Source organism: Panthera leo, chromosome D3 (genome assembly GCF_018350215.1).
Source record: "Panthera leo isolate Ple1 chromosome D3, P.leo_Ple1_pat1.1, whole genome shotgun sequence".
Lineage (NCBI taxonomy): Eukaryota > Metazoa > Chordata > Mammalia > Carnivora > Felidae > Panthera > Panthera leo.
In genome coordinates, this window is record NC_056690.1 from 93,904,249 (window position 1) to 93,926,737 (window position 22,489).

Here is a 22,489-nt window from a genome sequence, read left to right on the forward strand (position 1 = left end):
CCTGCACAACCCCACCCTGAGGCCCAAGGTTCCAGGACACAGGAAGGGAGAGAGGCAGCGCTGGGACCCAGAGCATCTGGACCCTTGAGCCCGGGCCATCCCAGGGCCTGGGGCTGCAGCAGGAGGGCAGAGGAGGGCCAACTTCTGCACATTTGTCCAGTTTTCCAGGTGGCTCTGGGTGGATGACCAGAGCGTCCCCATCCTGAGCCAACGTTACCTCCCCCCAGCCTGCAGGGCCCTGAGGTCAGTCCTCCAGTGCCCCCAACTATGCTCCTCACATGGCCTGTGCCCCTGCACCCCTGCTCCCCAGCCCCTGCACCCGCTCCCACCCAAACCCTGCACCCCTGCTCCCCAGCCCCTGCTCCCCAGCCCTGCACCCCTTCTCCCACCCAAACCCTGCACCCCTGCTCCCCAGCCCCTGCACCCGCTCCCACCCAAACCCTGCACCCCTGCTCCCCAGCCCCTGCTCCCCAGCCCTGCACCCCTTCTCCCACCCAAACCCCTGCACCCCTGTTTCCAGAGCCTGCACCTGCTCCCGCCCAAACCCTGCACCCCTGCTCCCCAGCACCCTGAGGCCCCTCCTCCCCAAACTCCCGGCACCCCACTTCTCCCCATGTCCCCGCTCTCCCACCCAGCATTGGGCCTGGCCCCTCTGGAGTGCACCAGACATGCTGGCCATGTCCTGGTCGCTCAGGACACCCACGCACCCTCCCCTCAAAGTCACTCTCCAGATGACCTTTTCCCTGTTCCTCCCACTTAACTGCGCCCCACACCACTGCTGTCTCCTGGAATCGAGGTCCCCTTTGTGTCCCCCGGTGCACCTGCAGCCCCACAGCGCCTGGCACCCGGCAGGCCTCCAGCAGGGAGGTGCAGAGACGGGTCTGTGGCACCAGTCGTCGACACTTCAGGGCTCCGGGGCTCCCAGGGGGTTCAGTCGACTCCTGATTCCGGCTCAGCTCTCGATCTCGTGTTTGTGAGTTCAGGTCCCCCTTGGGCTCTGCACTGGGCGGGGAGCCTGCTCTCCTTCTGCGCCTCTACCCTGTTCACAGTCTCTCTCTCTCTAAAATAAAAAAATAAAAATAAAACACGTCAGGGCTCTGGCTGCTTGCCGCTTGGGGGGTTCCTCCAGCTGTCCTCTCGAGGGGCGTTTCCTGGCGGAGGAAGTCGGCGGACTGTGCTTTGCTGGACGTGGCCTTCTCGCCGTGCTCACCCTCTGGACCTGTGTGAACACGTGCTCCAGCCCCCCGACCCCCCCCTCCCCCGGGCCCCGGATCAGCCGGCAGGAGGCAAACACCGCTGCCCACGGGTCCTCTGGAACGAGGCCACAGAGCGTTCGCCTCAGGTGCACGTCCCGCCGTGCTCAGCTCCACAGAGCACGTGGGGCAACACGTTCAAACCCAGATTCAGGTAGACGGAGATTTGGGGTGGGGGCTGGGAACAAAAACAGGACGAGAGAAAGGCCGCGGTGGACAGGCTGCCAAAATGTCCCATTGTGTCACGGACCCTCAAGATCAATCTGGGAACGCAGACAGGAGGCCCTCCTTCTCCACGCGAGGGGCCGAGTTCCCAAGCTCCTGTGCGTGTAGGGGTGGGGGCCGGGGAGCGCAGGGCTGAGGCCAGCTGGCGGTCAGGACTCGCTGCCCCGCACCCCATCCCCTCAGTGCTGAGTTCGCTCTGGTCCCACTCGTCCATCCATACACCAATCCCGCTGTTAGAAGCTCTCGCCGTTTTGGGGCGCAGGTGTCCAGCCTGCAGTGAGGAGGGGGCCCCTGGCCGCGCTGGGAGGGGTGCGTGCAGACGATCCGGTCCCTGCAGGCCCAGGGCAGTGAGAACCAGGGGTGGGGGTCGCGGCGGACCACCCAGCAGGACACGGCGGGTGGGTGGCTCGGGGCTCGCGCGCATGTCGGGGGCCCCCAGAGCAGGCGCGGCTGGCACGTGTGAGCCACGGTTCACACGAGGGGCTCCGTGCCGCGTTTGGATGGAGCAGGCCCTGCACCCAGCGGGAAGGACTCAACACCGAGCACCTGTGCTGGGTGAAGGTGTGGCGCGTGGGAGCAGGAACAGACGCCGCCTGAGCCCGGACCCCGGCCCCTGCGGCGACCCCAACCGCTCCCCAGGGACATCGGGACCCGCCCGACACCCTCCTCCGCGAAGGCGCCACCTCACACGCAGACTCACACGTACACGCACTCGGCCTAAAACCACTCCTGCGAAGGGCCGTGGGGCGGACAGAGCACCGTGAGCATAAGCATAACCCACGCAAACAGGACCTAGGTGGGACAGGTCACTTGGCTGGCAGGTCCTCGCTGGGGCCGACTCACCTTGGGGGCACCCCCTCCAGCCAAACCACCGGAAACAACAGGTCACATGCAGTTAGAACCAGACCCCCGCGAGCTCTATCGCAAACTGTTGACCCAAGACTTCCTGAAACACGACGGCGGGCTGGTCCCGGGCCCTGTGGTCGCCCTCAGGATGGGACAGCCCGACCAGGAGGGGTTCCCCTGCAGGTCAGAGGGGAAGGCCGGGCATCCTGCCGGCTGGGGGCGAGCACCTGGGGAGGGGCCAGAGGCCCCTGGGCCCACGGAACAGCACTCGGCCACCAGGGCTCCCCACGGCACGGCTTCATCACGTGAGAGGCCAACGTTCAGTAACCAAATGGGAGCCCAGACCGTGATGTCACGGAAGGGCTTCTGTCTGGGGCTGTGAACTGGGCCGACACCAAAACACAGCCGCCCAAAGGGTCCCCGGGGGAAGGAGAAATCACCCAGCACTGTACCCCTCCCTGCCCCGATGCTCTCTAGCTCATGTGACTCTGCAGCCCCGGGCAGGGGTCACGCAGGAGCTGGGGTCACACCGGAGCTGGGGTCGCAGTGCTGGGGTCACAGAACTGAGGTCACACTGGAGCTAGGGTCCCACCGGAGCTGGGGTCACACCCAAGCCTGGGGTCACGCAGCTCGGGGCTGCACTTTCTGGTTGGGGCCCAGGATGGTTAAGGACAAGCTGCAGAAGGGACAGCCTCCGACTTGCGTTTCCAAATTGGGAAGAGTATCACGGGTCTAACTCTCTGTGAAATAGCACGGGGGCAGTCACTCCACCCGCAGAACCTGGACGGCGCAGCATGGCGGACGGGCCAGCCTGCGGGAAAAGGAGGGGAACCTGAAGCCACCGTGCCCACTCGTGAGAACTATCGTCTGGAAAAGTCCGGGGATGGGCTGGGCCTGGTGGCTCCTGAAGGCCACCAGGTGCAAGGAGCCGCCGGCTCAGGCTCAGCGATGGGCTGAGGGCCAGACGCAGGCCCACTGGCTTCTGGAACCTTCTGTCCTGGCTATGAGCCCGTGGGGGCCGGGAAACCGCCACCTGGCCCTGTGGTGGGTGGGCTCGGCCAAGTGGCAGAGGGCTGCGTGCGTCCTGTGGCAGGAACAGCAGCTGCTGCCAGGAAGGGGCTCAAAGGGAGGGCCCCGAAGGCAGCAGAGGACCCCAGACTCCCATCCCCCATTGGAATGAGCTGCACGGAGGTTACAGCCCAGAGTCTGGAGAGGCGTCTGGCTGAAGAGCCCACCTTCTCGGTGCCAGTCAGCCCGTTTCTGAGACGTCAGTGCCTTTAGAGACAGGTTCCGGGCGTTTCTCGCGAGGTTTCCAGGGGCCTCCCCGTAGGAGGCTGGTGGCCCTAATTGTGTCCAGGCCAGAATCAGCAGTGAGCATGCGGGGAGGTGGGGGGGGGGGGGGGGCAACTGGGAGTGGACCCCCGCCTGCAGCCGTTCCCAGACCTACTGAGACTGTCAGTCTCTGTTTCAGAATGAAAGTCTGTGGGTTCTGATCTCACCGGCCCGGACATCTGTGCCAAGGAAAACTTTGCCAGCATTTGAAGTCCGTAAATAAGGAACTCCAACCTAAAGGTTTTTATAAGCTTCAAAGTTGCAGTGAAAATACTTGGGCAGTAACATTTCTTGAGAAGCCTGGTGTAAGAAGCGTTTCTCTCGTTCAAACAGAAGGTGGCCACTCGCCCTACGTCCCCAGGCCCCTCCTGGGCCATTTGTGCCGTTCTGACCTGGCTTTCCTGGCCTCAAACCAGCGTCATGGGCCAACGAGAAATCTCCCGATGGAGGAGACAGGGTGTGAGGCCGCTTCGCCCTCCTGGAGGCACCCTGGGGTGTCCTTGGATCAGCAGGGTCCCGGATCAGCTCACAGGGCGGGTAGCCACGTAGAGGCTGCTGGTGGCCCGGAGACCTTTCCACTTGGAGTCGGTGGGAGGGAGAGGCGTGGGACCACTGGGACAGGTTTTACTGGACTTGGAAAAAAGAGAGTGACTTCTGCTTACAATATGCCATAATTCCTTTCATGGGATGAATGGAATGTGCCGGCCTCACTACCCAGAGTCAGCAGCCCCCACGGCCCACAGAGCAGGTCCGTGGTGATGTGCAGAACGCAAGACGTGTCCCCACGCCCAGGACGGCCCTGACGCACCACGCCACGGGGCTTCACCTCTGCTGTCCCTAAAAGCACCAGCTCAGCTCGGCCAGCCCTCCTCACTGTGATTCTTGAATTCCTCCTTCCTATTTAAAAAAGGGATGAAAACAAAACCCACCCATTTTGTGTCCTCGACTGTAGAGCATCAGGGTTCTTCCGGAGGAGCTGGGGCCTCGGGAGAGTCCTGCGCGATCCCGTGAGTCCTGTGCCCTGGGCTCCCCTCACTCCAAAGGCAGCCGCGGTGAGACACCCAGAATTCCCAAGTGAAGCGTCCAGGCAGGGGGAGTCTTCCTGCAGCCATAACTCCTTCCCGCCTTGTTAACTCGTAGTAAAATACACAAAACGTATAATCTAGCCCCATGACCATCGTCGGTGGCAAAAGCGTCGAGTTCCTTCACGAGGCTGCACGACTGTCCACACCACCCGTCTCCGTTCACCTGCAGGACGGAAACTCCATCCCCACTGAACACGGCCTCCCCTCTGCTCCCCCAGCCCCTGCTTTCGGTCTCCATGATCTGATGGCTCCCGGGACCTCCGACACGTGGGACCACACGGCGTTCACCCTTCTGCCGCTGCCTCGTTTCACACAGCACGGTGCTCCAGCTTCGTGCCTGTTGCAGCAGGCGAAAGAACACCCATTTTAAGGTTGAATGACACTCCGTTGCACGATGGACCACGTTTTGCTGTGCGCTCATCCATCACCGGACACGGGACTGTGTCCACCTTTGTGAGTAAAGCTGGCAGGAAGCGAGCATTCAAGTCTCTTCTGGAGACCCTGCTTCTGATTCCTCGGGGAATATACTCAGCCTTCACTGTATCTTAATATGTGATTTCCTATTTCTCTAAGCCACTTTTACACAAGTTTGTGAAATGTAACTCATTCATTAGTTGAGATATATTAACTGAGGAAGGAAGGAAGGGAGGGAGGAAGGGGGAAGAAGGGGCGGGCGGGAGGGAAGTTTTGCGTGTCCTCGCCACCTCCCCGGGCCCAGGCCTGCATTCTGGTCTCACTTTTCCTCAGTGAGGCCCCAGCCTGGGGACAGTCTGCCGTGGGCACTTCCCACAGGAGTCCTTCCTTGTGAGCCGCAGGCCGAGCTCTGGAGTCTCTCTGACGCCGCCTGGCTCTGAGATCCAGGGTCCACATGGGGAAGCATGGCTCATACCTCCAGGCTCCCCAGCACAGGGAGCCTCCTATCGCGTGTTGTCTGCGATCCTTTGAGGCGTCTCCTTCATCTGTCCCCGCGCTCCCCAGCTCTGCCTTCCCCCAGACACCCCCTGCCTTTGGTTTTGATGGTTTGTCCTCTCCTGGTCCACATGACGGGTACCAGTTAGGCCCCCAGGGTTCTCGCCCGCAGGCCTCCTGCCCCCGCGTCCCCTTACAACGAGGATGCTCACGGGCGCTCTCTCAACCAGGCACTCTGGGGTGCCAGAGGCACCGCCAATAACCACACTGGGTGGTGGCTGCAGACCAGGACGGCATCGGGGAGCCGGCCCACCCGAGGTCCGTGCAGACGGCCCCGCTCCTCCCCTTCACTGGGGCTCAGGCCATCAGCTGCTCCCGGCACCCTGGACCAGCCCCCCCCCTCCCCAGGGGATCCCAGCCCCTCCTCAGCCCCTTCCCCGCCCCTGGGCACAGTGACAGCACACCCCTCTCGTTAAAGCCTGATTCCTCTCTTTCCCTGTGTAGTAAACTGGGTTTTGCCTTTTTCATTTGGTGGATGCTATAAATACAGGAAAACACGTTTCATCTTGCACACATAATTTTCAAAGGTCCAATTGTGCCCCCGTGTGGTGGCAGGAAAGAGCACGGACAGGGAAACCTACGGGGCGGGTCTCCCGTACCTGCGGGGTCCTCGGCAGCCAGAGAACCATGGACGACGGCAGGGCCACGCCAGCTTGTGTGCGAAACTCTGGTTCGGTAATGCCCCATCGTATCACCTTGTTCATTCTTTAAGACCAGATACTATGTCTGTTATCTGATTTATTCATTTATTTATGTCCTCAACAAATATTTCTCTTCTTTTTAAGTTTATTTATTTTGAGAGAGAGAGAGGGAGACAGAGAGACAGAGCATGAGTGGGGGAGGAGCAGAGAGAGAGGGAGACACGATCCCAACCGAGCAGGCTCCACGCTGCCAGAACAGAGCCCGAGGTGGGGCCTGAACTCACGACCCTGGGATCATGACCTGAGCAGAAATCAAGAGTCTGACGCTCAACCGACTGAGCCACCCAGGTGCCCCCTCCCCCCAAGCATGTCAAGCAGGAAATAAGGTCCCCCTTACGCACTGTGACTCTATCCCACCACAATTTGTCCTCCTGACAAAGGCAATGACTCAGTATGTGAATCCCCTCCCCCGAATCCAACTCTTTGTGACATGGAGAAGTCTACGACGGCTCGGGTTTCCCGCCAAAAAGCTGACGGTCACCACGACAGGAGGTTGAGCGTACGCGTCGTACAAGCAGGTGCGCCGTGTCCCTGGGTGCAGACAGTCCTGAGACGGTGGAACCCGTCCGGACAATCGTGGCGTCACAGACCAGAATCCAGGTGCCTTCGCTCCAGGAACCAGTTTAGTTACGGCCGCTCTGGATGTCAGCTTCCTGATCTAGAAAATGGGGTAATAAAACCTCTCAGCTCACAGGATTGTCACTAAAATGAGGTCAGGCGCTGAGAGCTGAGGACTCTTCGGGCAGGTAGCGGAGGCGAGGGCGCGCCACAGAAAGAGTCTGCAGAACGCTGAGCGACTCACCTACGGCGGTTTATGTCCAAACACCCGATTTCCAGGTTTCAGAGTCGTTGGCTAAGCCCGCGGGCTGCTCTCTGCCCCCAGAGAGCCTCCCCACACCCCCCACGTTCCTACTGTGCGCGGAGTGACAGGGTTAGGAACTCCAAGCACGCGCCGGGAGCCTCTAATTCTATAAAGGGCCAGCTTCCTGATTGCATTAGCAGCATGAGGAAGTTCCAAATTACTGAGGGGCCGCTCTCCCCTGCACAGCTCTCCAAGAGCACGAAATAAATCAAAGCCCTCTCGCTTCAGAGGCTGGGAGAAGAGCAAAGGAGTTGGAATCATTCCCTGCTGACCAGCAGGAGGGAGGATGATTTCTACACGTTTCTGAAAACGGAATCTCCCTTCTCCCTGCGTTTAAGGGATTTTTACCGAGGCCTCCCGCAATCCTTCTCCCAGCACCGTCCCCAAACCTCAGATGCTTGAGCACCCCACGTGACGGTGGCCATGTCCACATGTCACTTGTGCTATCAGCTATTTAATAGATGTTAATCATCTTTTAAATTATTTTGAGAGCGAGCGAGCACGTGTGCAACCTGGGAAGGGGCAGAGAGGGACAGAGAGAATCCCAAGCAGGCTCCATGATCGGCACAGAGCCTGACCTAGGGCTCAATCTCATGACCCCGGGATCACGACCTGAGCCGAAATCAAGAGCCAAACGTTCAAACGACTGAGCCACCCGGGAGCCCCAATTATTTTTTTAACTTAGCCTTAGCCTAAGTAAAATAAATACTACCACCGGCTTAATGTGGCTTTTTTTCTATCACACATTCAAACACATAGTAACTACCTAGTAAGTAAAAATTAAGAACGTTTGTCCAAATGCTACCTAAAGAGCCTCTTGGACAACCGAAGGATCCAGCGTAGCAACTTTGGGAAACTGTCTTGGAGAAAGTGCCTGCCCTCGGAGAAGCCCGCGGAAGCCCACCAACCTCGGTGCTCCCGGGACAGCCCCACGCGGCACGGGGCCCGGCGGAATCTGCTGGAGGAATGTCTCCATCTGGTGGTGGTCGCCTCTCATCACACTGGGGCGTGAGCCCTGCCCCGGTGAGGGCCTGGGGGTTCCTTTGGGGAGGGGGAGGGGGATGAAAAAGCGCCCGCGCTGGCGGTGACGGTTGCGTGACTTTGTGACGGTACTAAAACCCACTGAACCGTCCGCTCTGAAAGGACGAATCACACGGCACAAGTTACATCTCAGTTTTTACAAAAGAAGTCCCATGGAAGTATCCAGCAGAGCAGAAAGAGAAAACTATCCTCACCTTCTTCTGGGACGTTAAACCGTCTACAGCATGGCGAGGGTGTCCTTGTCTGTGCTCTGTCTTGTGGATATCGGGTCTATATTCCAGGGGCCGGAAGTCTTAAACGTAGAAATGGGTTTTTTATTTGTGTGTTTGTAAACCACATCCACGGCTCCTATTAGACACCATTTCCCCAGAGTCTTCTAGCCGACATTCTGAAAAGTTGTTTCTTTTTCAGGCTCTCTCTCTCCCTACAACGTGCTTTCAAGCGGCAAAAGCACAGATGGGAAATGTGCAGCACACGCCTTTGCTCTGGCTTCGCGGCGGACTTTGTGGGTGTGGTTAAATTATGATTTTTATTCTAAGGGGAGGCTAAGAAACGTTTGCCGCTTGATGGAAACCATGTGTTAGTTAGTGCGAGACGCTACGTCAGGCGCTTTAACATGACATACTCCTCACAATTACCCTCGCTAAACAGAATACCGTTACAGAATCCCCGCTAATGTTCTCGTCACACACCAGCTCCAGAACCTTCCCCTGTAACTCATAGGGGATGGATCAGTGCAATTATTTTGTAAAGGTCCTTGTCAGCGGATTCAAAATAACCAGCAACAATAATTATTATTATTTAGGATTCAAGTGTTAATTTTCCAGCTGAGACGCAGCCCCGGCCTCACACAGCTACAGGTGTGGGCACAGGGGAAAACAGGGCCGCGTGCACACAGCACATTTTCGGGGAGGGAGGACACCACCAGTCTCTCTTTGTCCAGCAAGGGGGGGGGGGGGGCGCGTGATCCCACAAAAACACATTGGAAACACGGCCCTGAGATCTGGAGAGAACCTGCCACTGTCACAGCTTGTGTCTTCAGGGCCCTGCTAGTTTTCCTCGTGTGTAAGCTTCCGAGAGAAAGGGCCCTCGTTGGAGAGACAGAAGCACCGGCCCCCCATCTACCCCCCGGGGAGGGCTTAGCCGCCCTGCTCCAGCCCGAGCCGCGTGAGCCCCTCCGGCCCCAGTGCCTCAGCCACAGGGGACCCACACCCACAGGGACCCACGGCCCCAGGGACCCACACCTGCGGTCTAAGCGGGGCAGGTAGGAAAACGTCAGCAGCATTTGGGGACAGCCCTGACAGCCCGGGACAGGTCTCACGTCCCCCCCTCCCCTCCACAGGGGTTGGTCCTAAACACACCTCACCCCTGCAGGTCCACTCACGTGTCAGCGAGGCTGTCACGTGTGGGGCCGCCCCCACGACGTCAGCGGTGCTAAGACCCAGAGACCCTGAGCTGCGACCAAGAGAAAAGAGAGGAGATCCGACTGCAAAGCCGACGATCGGAGAGGAGGGGTCTCTCCCAACCACAGACACGGACAGGGCGGTATGGGAACGTCACGGACAGCCTTGTGCCGATGAAGACGAATGGACAAGCGGCTACGAAGACACGAATGAGCCAAACGAAACCCACCGTCTCGTGTCTTTGCTGAGTATCGAAGTTCCTGTGGGGAAACCGGGGCCTCGGAAATGGCCCGTGTGAATCACCCCGAGGCCGAAGCCAGACAGAACATCACGGGAAAGCTTCACATAGCATCGCCGATGAACACTGACACAAAACCCTTCACAAAATGTCAGCAAACCGAATCCAAAAGCATATAAAAAGGATTGTAAGCCATGACCCGTCGGAATTGATCCCGGGAGTGTAGACTGGGTGAGTATCTAAAAATCGATCAATCAGTAGATGTGGAAAAATATGATTGACAAAATCGCATATCTATTCATAGTTTTTTAAGGAGCAACTCTCAATAGGCCAGGAAAAGAGAGGAATGTCCTCAACCTGGTAAAGGACACGTAAAAACGAATAGCCTACAGGCTCCCATCACGACAGTTTTTGATAGTTTTTGAAGACTTGAGTGCCTTCCCCCCTCAAACTGTACCTCACCTCTCCTCAGCATTGTGTGGGGGCTTCAGTCAGAGCAATGGCCACATCCCTTCAGAGAAAGGAGGAAAGGGAGGGAATGAGAGAAAGCAGGAGAAATTAAACCACAAATATTGAAAAGAAGAAATAAAACTATTTACAGATGACCTGAGTCTATGTAGAGAAAATTCTAAGACTTCCACAAAAAACCAAAACAAAAAACGACAACCAGAACTAATAAATGAGATTATCTTCACAAGACCGCAGGATACGAGATCATTCTGCAAAACAACCAATCCGATTTTCACACAGTATCAACAACCTGAAAATTAAATTAAGAAAACAATTCCATTTATAATAGCATCAAAAGTAATAAAATACTTAGCATGAAATGTAACGAAAGAAGTGCAGGATTTGTTCACTCCAGACTACAAAGCGTCGCAGAGAAATTGCGGAAGATTTAAATAAATCAAGAGACATTCCGTGTTCACAGACGGAAAGATTCAGCATTATTTATATTTCAGTTCCCTGCAAACTGCTATAGATTTGATACAATCACTACCAAAATCCTGGCATGTTTTTTGTAGAAATTGACAAAGTGATCCTATTAGAATAGCCAGGACGATTTTGAAAGAGAACAAAGTTAGAGAATTTACACTATCGGATTTCAAACTCGCTGTAAAGCTGCAGCAGTCAAGGCCAGCTGGTGTTCGCGTAAGGACAGACACGCAGGTCAGTGGGTTAGAACTTGCAATCGGGGGTGTTCATGGTCCTCGTGATAAAACGTAACACAAAACAACATCGTAAAGAGTCACTGGAGAGAGATTTCTTTCTACTGAGGACTCTGTCAACCCTGCAGTGTACCCTCATACCTACCTTGTGCTGGATTCAAAACAGAGAATGAATTGACAGGCAATGACTCCACCCCGTTCTCTGTTTTGAATCACCCTAAGATGCTCATCTTGGGACCTGTTTTTTAGAAACTCTTTCCAGTGGCTGTAATGGAAACTTGGCAGTCGTGAGAGGAGAAGCAAATTAGAAGGTAATTTGTACATAAATTACATGTGGAATTCGTACAGGAAGATTATTTCCTCTAACATGACATTTAACATTTTTTATTATGAAAGTTTTCAGAACGTGTGCAGAATGATGTTCTTTACTGCTCTCGCTCCGGGCACACCTACCACTCCTTCTGCCAGAGTCTGCGGAAGTCGATCCCAGGAACCGTATTCTTTCATCTGTAAATATTTCAGCACACATCTCTAAATGATAAAGTCTTTTTAAACCAATCATCAAATAAATTAGCAGTAATATCCCATAGGAATTGTTTTAATAAACAGAAAAGCCCTCTCATAAGCTGCGCGGACTAACCACATTCAGTCTATAAAGCCTAGAGTCTTCTTTTAAAAGCCTTTTTTACACGCATCTCCTGATGTAAAGTCAAACAAGTTTAATGCTTACTTTCCCCAAAATATGTACTTTTCCCACACGAGCCACGAGCTGCCTGCAAACTCTCCAGCTGGGAGAAAGGCTTACTGTCTCGTTCTAAACCCGATAAAGTAGGCCTTTAAATGAAAACCTGTGACTCAGAGCATCAGATTCACTCTAAAATATGTTTTCTCAACACCTGACTCGAAATAGTAATTAAAAAAGCTAAACCTAAGCCAGAGGGGAAGACTCAAACAGTACAAGACTTCAATGTCACGTCTGCCTGCTGTAATCAATACACCCAGTGAGAATCTGAGAGAGTCTTCTAACTCTGCGGGCTGTCGCGAGAATCGTAATCCCGCAGATACTCCGGCGGAGCCAGCCCCAGACTTGACCGCATCTCCGTCCCCGGGAAGCACGACAGTGAAGAAAAGAAGCGGGAAGGGTCACGGCCTATTTCTGATGCCGTGATTACCTCGTTGCTCCGAAGTGCTAGGAAGTGCTCCCGGAAAGGTTCATATAAAAGGCCCCCTGGAAGATGCCACCGGGTGTGTGAGCGTGGGTTGGGACTGCGAGGGTGCGGTCCAAGAAGGGGGCGCCAGTCCCGTGAGCAGGTTATGATTGGCTCACGTGCAGCAGAGTTTGTGTAAGCGTCGCATCACAGGTCGTGACACATCACACAGATAGTTTAGATATATGTTAGATATCCGTTGTTTTAACAGAACCAGTTCCCTTCCACTGGAATGTTTCTCTTTCCTAACTAATGGTTTCTTACTTGAAAAGACTGAGACATGAAACATAAGAAAACATGGTGAGCAAATAAACTGGTAAATATATGTTAAATCAAAACAAACACGGTCTATAAAATCGTAACAGTACCTAATGCGGGGACATAAGAACACAGAACCAAAATACCGGACAATCGTAGTATGTAAATCTAGAGAGGAGCCGTATTTTAAGGCCGTGTATTGTTTGCAAAGAAACTGGTTGGAATCTTAGCTCCACACTTACGAAATTAAGAACACCAAGTAAAATTTCAATGGTGATAATCAAAAGAATAAAAGTGGAGTAAGAAAAAATAAAATAAAGATAGGAAAGCAGATTTCAATATATCACCAGAGGGGAAAAGAGATGATAGAGGAGAAAATATACCCATAGGAACATGAGGTTAAATATAAGCATGCTGGACTGAGAAGCTAAAAGATAGAGATTATGAGACTAAGTCGTAAAAGTCTAAGCCAGACTGCGTTTATAAGATAAATAGGTAAACTTAAGGTATACAAACGCTAACAGTAAACAGAATATGCCAGGCAAGCATTTTTTAAAAGAAAGTTACGACCATCGTAGTACTTCAAACAAAATATGTTTTAAGACATAAGCCTTGGGGCGCCTGGGGGGCTCAGTCAGCTAAGCGTCCGACTTCGGCTCAGGTCATGATCTCACGGTTTGTGAGTTCGAGCCCCACATTGGGCTCTGTGCTGACAGCTCTGTGGGCTCTGTGCTGACGGCTCAGAGCCTGGAGACTGCTTCGGATTCTGTGTCTCCCTCTCTCTCTGCCCCTCTCCAGCTCGCACTCTGCTCTCTCTCTCAAAAACAAATAAACATTAAAAAAAAGTGTTTTTAATAAAAAAAATGATAAGCATCATTCAGGGTACAGAGGGCTCCACACAATGAAAAAGGTTCATTTCATCAAGGATATAAAAATTCTAAATGTGAATTCCTCTAGTAACAGCCTCCCCCCACTCTCTCTATGCGCACACACACACACACACACACACACACACACAAATGAACACAAACACACACACCACACACACATGCAGGTAACAAAACTCCAGGGAGAAACTGGCAAATTCACAACCATCCAAGAGATTTCAACTTATCTTTCTCAACCACTGCTTAGTCGATCAGAAAAATATGTAAGTCTAGGAGATTTGACGGACACATTCAACAAGCCCGATTTATTGGGTAAATACGGAACCCTGCATCAAATAAGGAAAGGATACACACTCTTTGAAAGCACATATTAACCCTATATTGGAATTGTGCCAATTGCCTTAAATTTCAAAAAAGTAGTATCAGAGTATTGTATTTAACCCTAATGAGGTTAATTTAAGTCAACAATAAAAAGATGGAGAAAAGTCCCCAAGTCAGGCTCTGCACTGACAGCATGGAGCCTGCTTGGGATTCTCTGTCTCTGTCTCTGTCTCTGTCTCTCTCTCTCTCTCTCCCTCTCTCGCTCTGCCCCTCCCCCACTTGCACTCAGGCTGTCTCTCAAAATAAATAAACGTTTTTAATGTGCGAGTCATATATGGGGAAAATTATAAAAATCTCACTGAAAGACATTAAAGACAGGCTAGATAAATGGAGTGATTGACTAACTGTGTTTGTGGACGGGACGACTCAAGTCACAAAGATGTCACTTCACCCCAAATTGACTTATAGATTCCATGCAGTTCTGATCAAAACGCTACCAGGTTTTGCCAATAAACCCGACACACTAATTCTAAAATTTACAAAACAACGAAGGCCCAGAATATCCACAAAGCTTGTGAAGAAACTTCCCAGATACCACGACTTACCGCGAAGCGACAGCAATTGGCACAGTGCAACCATAAACCAGAACAGATCACCTAAAACAGGCTCGTGCATTTATGGGGACCTGCCAAACCTCAGATGCATCACAGAAACAGGACAGAATGTCCAAAGCAGGCTTGCGCACTTAATGGGGCCTACTGTATGCCAGAGACGCATCACAGATCAGGAGCACGGGGTAAGTTCTCCCGTACATGGGGCTGGAACGACTGGTCACCTCATGGGAAAGAAGTCTCATCACCTACCTTACACTACATACAAAACATCCACTTCTAATTTAAGGACCTAACTGTGAAAAGCAAAGATTTACAGATTTTTAGAAGTTAAAAAGGAAGCTATCTTTATGATCTCAAGCTGGGCAATACATTTCTAAAATTAAGAAATTCTGTTGATCGAAAGATTTCATAAAGGAAATAAAAAAGACAAGCCAGGGGCGCCTGGGTGGCTCAGTCGGTTAAGCGGCCGATTTCGGCTCAGGTCATGATCTCACGGTCCGTGAGTTCCAGCCCCGCGTCGGGCTCTGTGCTGACACCTCAGAGCCTGGAGCCTGTTTCATATTTTGTGTCTCCCTCTCTCTGACGCTCCCGTTCATGCTCTGTCTCTCCCTGTCTCAAAAATAAAATAAAACATAAAAAAAATTTTTTTTTAAATTTAAAGAAATTCTGTTGATCAAAAGATTTCATAAAGGAAATAAAAAAGACAAGCCAGGGGCGCCTGGGTGGCTCAGTCGGTTAAGCGTCTGACTTCAGCTCAGGTCATGATCTCACAGCTCGTGAGCTCGAGCTCCGCGTCCGGCTCTGTGCTGACAGCTCAGAGCCTGGAGCTGCTTCGGATTCTGTGTCCCTCTCTCTCTCTCTCTATCTCTCTGCTCCTCCCCTGCTCACGCTGTCTCTCTCTCTCAAAAAGAAACATTTTAAAAACATTTTTTAAAAGACAAGCCAAACATTGGTCGATGATGTGGGTAACATGTAAACAACAAAGGTGTTCGGAAGCCATACGGAACTATACAAATCCATAAGAAAACAAACAACCCAATAGACCAGTGATCGAGAAGCACGGATAGGCACTGCAGACGAAAGGCAAGTAAACAGTAGGAAAAATGACTTAGCCCGAGTGGCGACTGGAAGAATGCAAGCTAACCTGCACGTTACTGCACGGGATCGTGTTACCATTTTGGTTGTCACACAGACCATCACCCACATTGGCAGAGAGTAGGAAGCGTGGCACAGAGCTGCCGAGGGCGTGGTGGGCGTGCACGCTGAGGCAGCCGCTGCAGGGAAGGGGTTGGGGTTGCCCCCTATCTGCATCACCTGTGCTGGGATTCAGCAGCTCCACCCTCGGACGCCAGCTCAGAGGCACCAGGAAACATGCAGCACTTTTCCTAAGAATCCAAAACAACCCCAGTGTCCAAGAGAATGCTAAATACATCCTGTCACACCCCCACAGTGAGCTGTCATAGAGAAGTCACAGTGAACAAACTATAACCACAGAAAGCAATGTGGATGAATTCTGGATACGTCATGATGAATGAGAAAGCCATTCACAGACAAAGGAAGCAACAACCTACACGTGTGATGCATGTTTGCAAACCGCGAGAGCAAGCATAACCGCATCCGCACGCACACACGCGGTAAAACCCCACATAAAGGAAGCGTGACAAACAGCACGTCGAGGGAATCGGGGTGGGATGGGATTGACGGGAGCACAGGTAGCCGTAACGATATTCACAATGCTGTAGATTTAGGTTGGCCGAGGGGCTCATTTTAGGATTACACACAGATTTTGGAATCCACTCACTTCACTAACTTGTAATGGGGGGAAAAAGAACGAAGGAAGGGATCCAAGTAAAGGCTATTAGATGTTAGCACTGGGTAAGAAGTATCTCTGATGCCCGCCTGCGCTCCCTGGCCCCCACTCCTGTCTGTGAGACAGAAACACCGCAGCAGCCGGCCAGCTCCCTCCCTGCGGGCGACATCAGCCCGGATCTCACTGGAACTCGCCACAGCCCCGGACCCCAGGCCGCTCCCTGCCGGTCGCTCCATTCTCTGCCTACATCGCTGTGGCCACCTTTCCCGCACGAGAAACGCTGCCCTTAGTGCCATCTTCCCTGCTGGGTGTCCCCAGGAATCTGCACCCCAACCCCGCTGTCCCACCCGCTGGCGGCCTCTACCACGTGTCCGTGCAGCTCAGACCTGACAGACGCCAAGGGAGCTCATGGTCTCCCTTCCCGGTAATGTGTCTTCTTCCAGGGGCCAGTTTGGTCTCCTCCTTCTCACTAATGTGCCCAGCGAGCGACAAGACCTGGTGGTCGTGACTCAGCGAGTCTCCCTGTGACCGCTGCCATCCGTCGAGATGGCCCAGGCGTGGGGTCTCTACCTCCAGGCTCGCTCTGCCCTCGGCGGCCGGCAGTGCCGAAGCCCTAAGCACAGATCACAGAAGCTCGCACGTTCGCTCAAAAACACAGAGTAACGGACCCCGGCCCGCAAAGGTGGTTCTCAAACCTTGCCGCGTGTCGGAACAACCCGGTGAGCAAAACTCCTGGCCTCGGGTCCCCTCCAAAACCCAAGTCAGAATTTGGACCGGTGACGTCAGCAACTTTTAAACATCCTAGTCCTGTTCCCATTTTTGTCACAAAGCGTTCCATTAAGGGGTCCCCCCAGAGCCCCCACCGTGACGGTCCTCGTGCCTCGTCCCGTTTCCCCGCTTCCTGTTAGAAACCCATTCGTGGCCTTCCAGTGGGGGTGAGGTAGGCAGAAACCAGCCATCACTCCTGTTGCAAGAATATGGGGGAAATGGGCAATTTTGCGAACACGGTGTCTTAAAAGACACCGGAAAGTTCTAGAAACTAAGAGGGCCGAAAGGGAGGAAATCCCGAAGAGGGGAGAGCCGCTCTTCAGCACACTGTCATCACGGCCCCTTCCATCCGTGAGGCAGTTGGCAAGTCTGGCCCACGTCTGAGAAGGTGGAGACACAGAAGGGAAGATACTCGAGGGGTCGGGGCGGGGGTGCTGATGTGATCGACCAGAAACAAAGGAGCCCCAAGTACAGGGCATCTGCTTGGTGCTAGGGAAGCATGCGCGTCCTGGCCGTGTGGCCAGGCTTGCAAGAACGCGGGAGATCTCCTGCAGTTGTGGTAACTGCGACTACACGACCCCTCACGAACAAGAAGGGCCTACGAGAGCACGCGGCACGTTTCACCTCGGAGATACTCTGAAACCAGAAGCGGACTGAGCCGGACCTCGGCCTCCACCTGCCCCAGATCAGGCTGACTGCGATCAGGCGACCAGCCCCTCGCCCCGTGTGCCTACCGGAGAAAGGCTGTTCTAGCTCTGTGCTTTTTGGATACACAGCGGCCGGCCCCTCGCCCCGTGTGCCTACGGGAGAAAGGCTGTTCTAGCTCCGTGCTTTTTGGATACACAGCAGCCGGCACACCAGTGAAAACAATCCTGGGCGCCGTGTGATGTGTTTTTGTAGAAGCCCCAAGAGAGCACCAGGCCCGTCAGACCTACGCGGGAGGCTGGGGGGCCCACGAAGTGAGTCCCGGGGATCTCCTTGAGATAGCACCTGGAACACTGCAGGTTGACCTCCTGAGGCTTCTAGGACTGGGTACATCTGGGGAGGGCGGGGGCTGGAGAACTTGCAATTGCCAGACCCCGAAAAAGCACATTTCCGTGACAGCTGGAGTGGCCCGAGGACAGTGAGGAGGCAGGGTCGCTTCCTTTCATCGGCCATCGGAAAAATATAAAAATGCCACCACTGCAAGGTACGTAAGATGGAGTCCACACCGTGTGGCTCTTGTCCTGCACAGTAGGGTTGGGTAGAGCCGGCAGCCCCTCATGGCAACAATATGAAAAACGTGTTGGTATTTTCTAAGGACCAGGATCAAAGTCATGTTAGTAGAAAACGTATGCTTTCACCCCAAGGCTAGACTGTATTCTAGAAAAATGATACTTTTTAGGGAGGTGTATCTGCTTCTCGGATAACCAGAGGAAAAACCACAATAGCTCTATCTTGCTGAGGAGTGTGGCTTCCTTCAACACCTGACCACGACTGAGGACTCAGGAGCTTTGAAAGAAGCTTCTAGAGACCACTAGCAGGATCAGAGGTGGGGACCAAGGAGTGAGAAAGTACTGACGTAGAACACCCTCTTTGAAAGTTCTGGAGTCCACGAGGCCTTTTATAACACTCAGAAAAAGTGGCAATAGTTCTATATGTGTTACAGGTCTACTTGCATTTTCTATTTCTTCTTCAATTTCTGTATTTTGGTTTTTCCAGAACTTTATCCATTTCACTTAAATTATCTAGTCTGTTGGCACACAGTTTTTATATTTTTCCCTTATCATTTTAATTTCGCGAAGTCAGTAGTGCTCTTTTCACTTTCCTGATTTCGGTAATTAGAGTTTTCCTCTTTTTTTTTTTTTTTTTTTTTTTTTAACCTGGTCAATGCAGCTAAAGTTTTGTCGTGTGTTAATCTTTTCAAAAAACCAACTTTTGGTTTTGTAAGTTTTTCCCCACTGCTTTTCTGTTTTCTATTTATTCCTGCCCTAATCAATATTTTTGTTTCTGCTTTTTTAGTTTGCTTTTCTCATTTCTTATGGCCAAAGGCTAGATTCCAGATATCTTTTTTTTTAATATGGGGTTTTTGTCATAAATTTCCCTCTATGCGCTGCATTATCAGGGAGCACACAAGCTTTAGTATAGGTTTTTATTTTCATTCACAAGCATCTTATTTCTCATCATTCTCTCCTTGCCCCGTTAGTTACGGAGGACCGCTGCTTAATGTCCACACAACTGTGACTTTCCCCGGTTTCCTTCTGTTGCTGATTTCTAACTTAGTTCTCCAGAGTGCAAGACGGCGTCACTCATGCCAAGTTGTGATACAATCTGCAAGACGGCGTCACTCATGCCAAGTTGTGATACAATCAGGAAAGCAGCCGAGAGCAGAGCTCACCCAAACCAGCACGGACTGGCAGAACTAAGACCTGAGAACCCACAAGGCCACGGAACCTGGAAGAACCAGGCGCCGAGAATCACAAGAACCGGAGGAGGTCTGGAAAGACCTAAGGCTGATTAAATTCCTGTGAAAAGTAGGAGTTCCGCAACCAACCTCCAGTTTCTCCAGACGCTGGCGCTCCCCCCACCCCCCGCAACCAAATAAAACCGACGTCTGAGGGCTTGAGCGCTGCCCCGGGAGGCTCCACGGCTCTCGGCCCCATGGCTCTCCGGACGGAGGGGATGCTTGCTCCGCTCGAAGAGTGAGCGGCGTGCGTGGACCGCTGACGCATTTCGAACCAGACCCAGGCTTCATCTCAACCGGCTTTGCAGTTGGCGCATAAACTTCTTATCCCTTGTTCTCTTTTGTCACTTTACGTGACTTGCAGGAAGCCAAGTTCAACGTGTAACGCAACGTCACTGAGCTTGGAATCCTGAACCTGCTTTACAATGGCTACCACTGCTTTACGACTGAGCAAAGCTGACTTTGCAAAGACACAACTCCTGTCCGCGCCTTTACAGCGCGCTCCTGACGACGTCCGTTGGGGTTGGAGAACGAGCGTGGTCTGATTTCAGTCCTTTTACGTTTCCCGAGCACTGTGCTACGTCCTAGCACACAGAGCGCCCTGGGGAAGGGATGCTGCTACTCGGAGCGAGGGGTGCCCAGATACGGGCTGGGTCCCGCGGCCGCGCGCTCTCGCTCTCGCTCTCCCTCCCCTCCGCCGCGACTGCCTGGCTCCTCTGTCCTCTGCCGCCCCACGCGCGTGGGGGCCCAGCTGGCGGGGTCCGCCCACGCGCGGACACCGGCCAGGGGGCACCCAACCCGCGCCCTCAACCCCGCAGTCCGGCAACGACCTGGGCGGGACGCCCACCGCCCTCTGACCCCGGGTGGCGAACGGCATGCCGGGCCCGCAGCGCCCGGATATCCGCGTTGCATGCCGGGACTCGCAGTCTCCAAAAGGGGCCTCGGCACGTGACTGGGCTGCGGGGAGCAGCCCGCGCTGCATGCTGGGACTCATAGTTTAACGACCCTAGGCCTCCGCGCACCAAGGGAGTTCTGGGACGGGGGGGGGGGGGGGCGCGCCGGGAGGGGTGGAGATTCGCAGTGCATGCCGGGGTTTTTGGGCAGCGGCGCGCGCTGCACGCCGGGACCCGCAGCCCCACGCCGCCGGGGCACATGGGGCGAGGCCACGCTGTTCCCGCCGGGCCGGGCCAACAACATGTTTCGGCCCCGGACGCGGCAGGCATCCGCGGCCGGCGCAGCCGCTTCTCCGGGTTGCGCGTAGGCGTGTGTTTACACACGGGCCCCGCGGCGCACGCACGTAGCGTCACGCGACGTCAGACGCTGTCCCGGAAGTTGGCGCGGGCCGGGCGGCGGGTGGAAGCCGGTGCCGGAGCGCGAATTGCAGCGCCGTCGCCTTCACTGCCTGGGCCGGGGTCGCCGGCCCGCTCGCCCGTCCGCGATGGGGACCGGGCCCTGAGCACCCCGCCCGGCCTCCCTTTCCACAGCGACCCCGCCCGGCCGCGATGGAGGCGCCTTCAGCGGGCCCCCTTCCCGCCGAGGGCGGCCCGCCGGTGGCCGTGGCCGAGGTGCGCTGCCCGGGCCCCGGGCCGCTGCGCCTGCTCGAGTGGAAGGTGGCGGCGGGCGCGGCCGTGCGTATCGGCTCCGTGCTGGCCGTGTGTGAGGCCGCCGCTTCCGCGCCGCCCGCCGGTCCCGCCCCTGCCCGCGCTGGCTCCGGGGGCTGTGTGCGAGCCGAGCGAAGGCTGAGGTCCGAGCGCGCCGGCGTGGTGCGGGAGCTGTGCGCGCAGCCGGGCCAGGTGGTGGCCCCTGGGTGAGTGGGGTCGGAGGAGCGGGATATGGAGGGGTCCGGGGCCGGGCACTGGGCAGGAAGGGGTCCCCGGTGCCGAAGCTAGAGGGACAGCTCGGGGAGAACTTTGGTGGGTGGGTCACACCGCAGTTGTGCATCTGCGTGTCTTTCTAAAGCTGGACGATAGTCACTATTCGTGGTGATTTAACCGTTCCGAAACATGACTTAAAACGTTTTCAGCTGGCAAAATTGCAGTTTTAGGAAGTAGGCGGATTCTGTTCTTCTGTGATAGGTGCCCCCCCCCCCCCCAGCAGGACTCCGCGTCTGTAAGTTAACTGCCCAGTGAGCACGGGACGATCAGGCACGCTCCACGCTGGTCATCGCAGTGTAAACTGCTGGGGGTGGGGTGCACATCTTCAGCTTCTCGTAAACCTTGAGAAACGCGGTTGTAAATCCGGGTGCAGTTCTGCATCATAGCTCAGGGGGGTGCAGCCGCAGCCCAGTTAGTTTAGGGTAACAAAATAGTAGATATACTAGTATGCTTTCCTCAGATAGACTCTAGCTGTTGGTTATCTCCGTTTTAATCACATAAAGGGGCCTTTCTCTTTTTAGGGGGCGAACCTGTCCACCCACACCTCGTGTGTGACTTTACCAGTGTTGTGCTCTGAGATTGGGCTGGTGTGTGGGTATGGTGTGTACATACACATGACTCATGTGGTTGTTTTTATTGTCTGGAACAGAAACCGGGGCAGGTGACCATTCCTGCTTCCTGCTGTAGTGGTTGGCTCACAGCTTCCTTCTGCGAGGGCCATGGGACATGTCAGGTGCTGGTCCCCTTGGGCACAGTCTGGCCCTCTAGTTGTGCTATGTGCTCTGGTCTCTGCCCCTCTCCTTGTGGCTTGCACTGCCTCTGCATCTGTTGAGAATCTGCTCCCCTTCCATAGGATGGGCTAGGACTGGCCTCCATCCCAACCCCAGGAGCCTCCTCCTGTGTGCACTTCTCCCCACTCGTTTGGAGACGGCAGTCTGGTCCGTGGCCTATGGGTAAGGTGCCCGCGCCTGCCCAGTGAGCATGGACAGGGTGGGATGGGAGCTGCCTCGGGGCTGCACCCTCCCCGGAGCCGTCTGGCCGGCCTCCTTTGGAAGGGAGGAGCTCACTGGGCTCTGTGTATATGGCACACTGTGGTTTGCTGTCCTCATTACTTTGAAGTCAGAGTTCACCTGACCGCCGCTTGGGCGTATAAACTCATGAGCCCATAGTTGTGGAGGTGAA

The 22,489-nt window shown here is 54.5% G+C and overlaps 1 protein-coding gene across 4 annotated transcripts in view; it reads left to right on the top strand.

The window, feature by feature from the left end:
* Positions 1–20,752: 20,752 nt before the first annotated feature.
* Positions 20,753–22,489, top strand: part of CTDP1 (CTD phosphatase subunit 1) — a 56,738-nt gene continuing 55,001 nt past the window's right edge. For 2 of the 4 annotated variants that reach the window (XM_042909547.1, XM_042909548.1), the window contains exon 1: positions 20,753–21,240. In XM_042909547.1, coding sequence (XP_042765481.1) covers positions 20,936–21,240 — 305 coding nt within the window. In that variant the 5' untranslated portion in view covers positions 20,753–20,935. The remainder of the gene's footprint in view (positions 21,241–22,489) is intronic. The other 2 variants (XM_042909545.1, XM_042909546.1) reach the window with 2 other exon arrangements.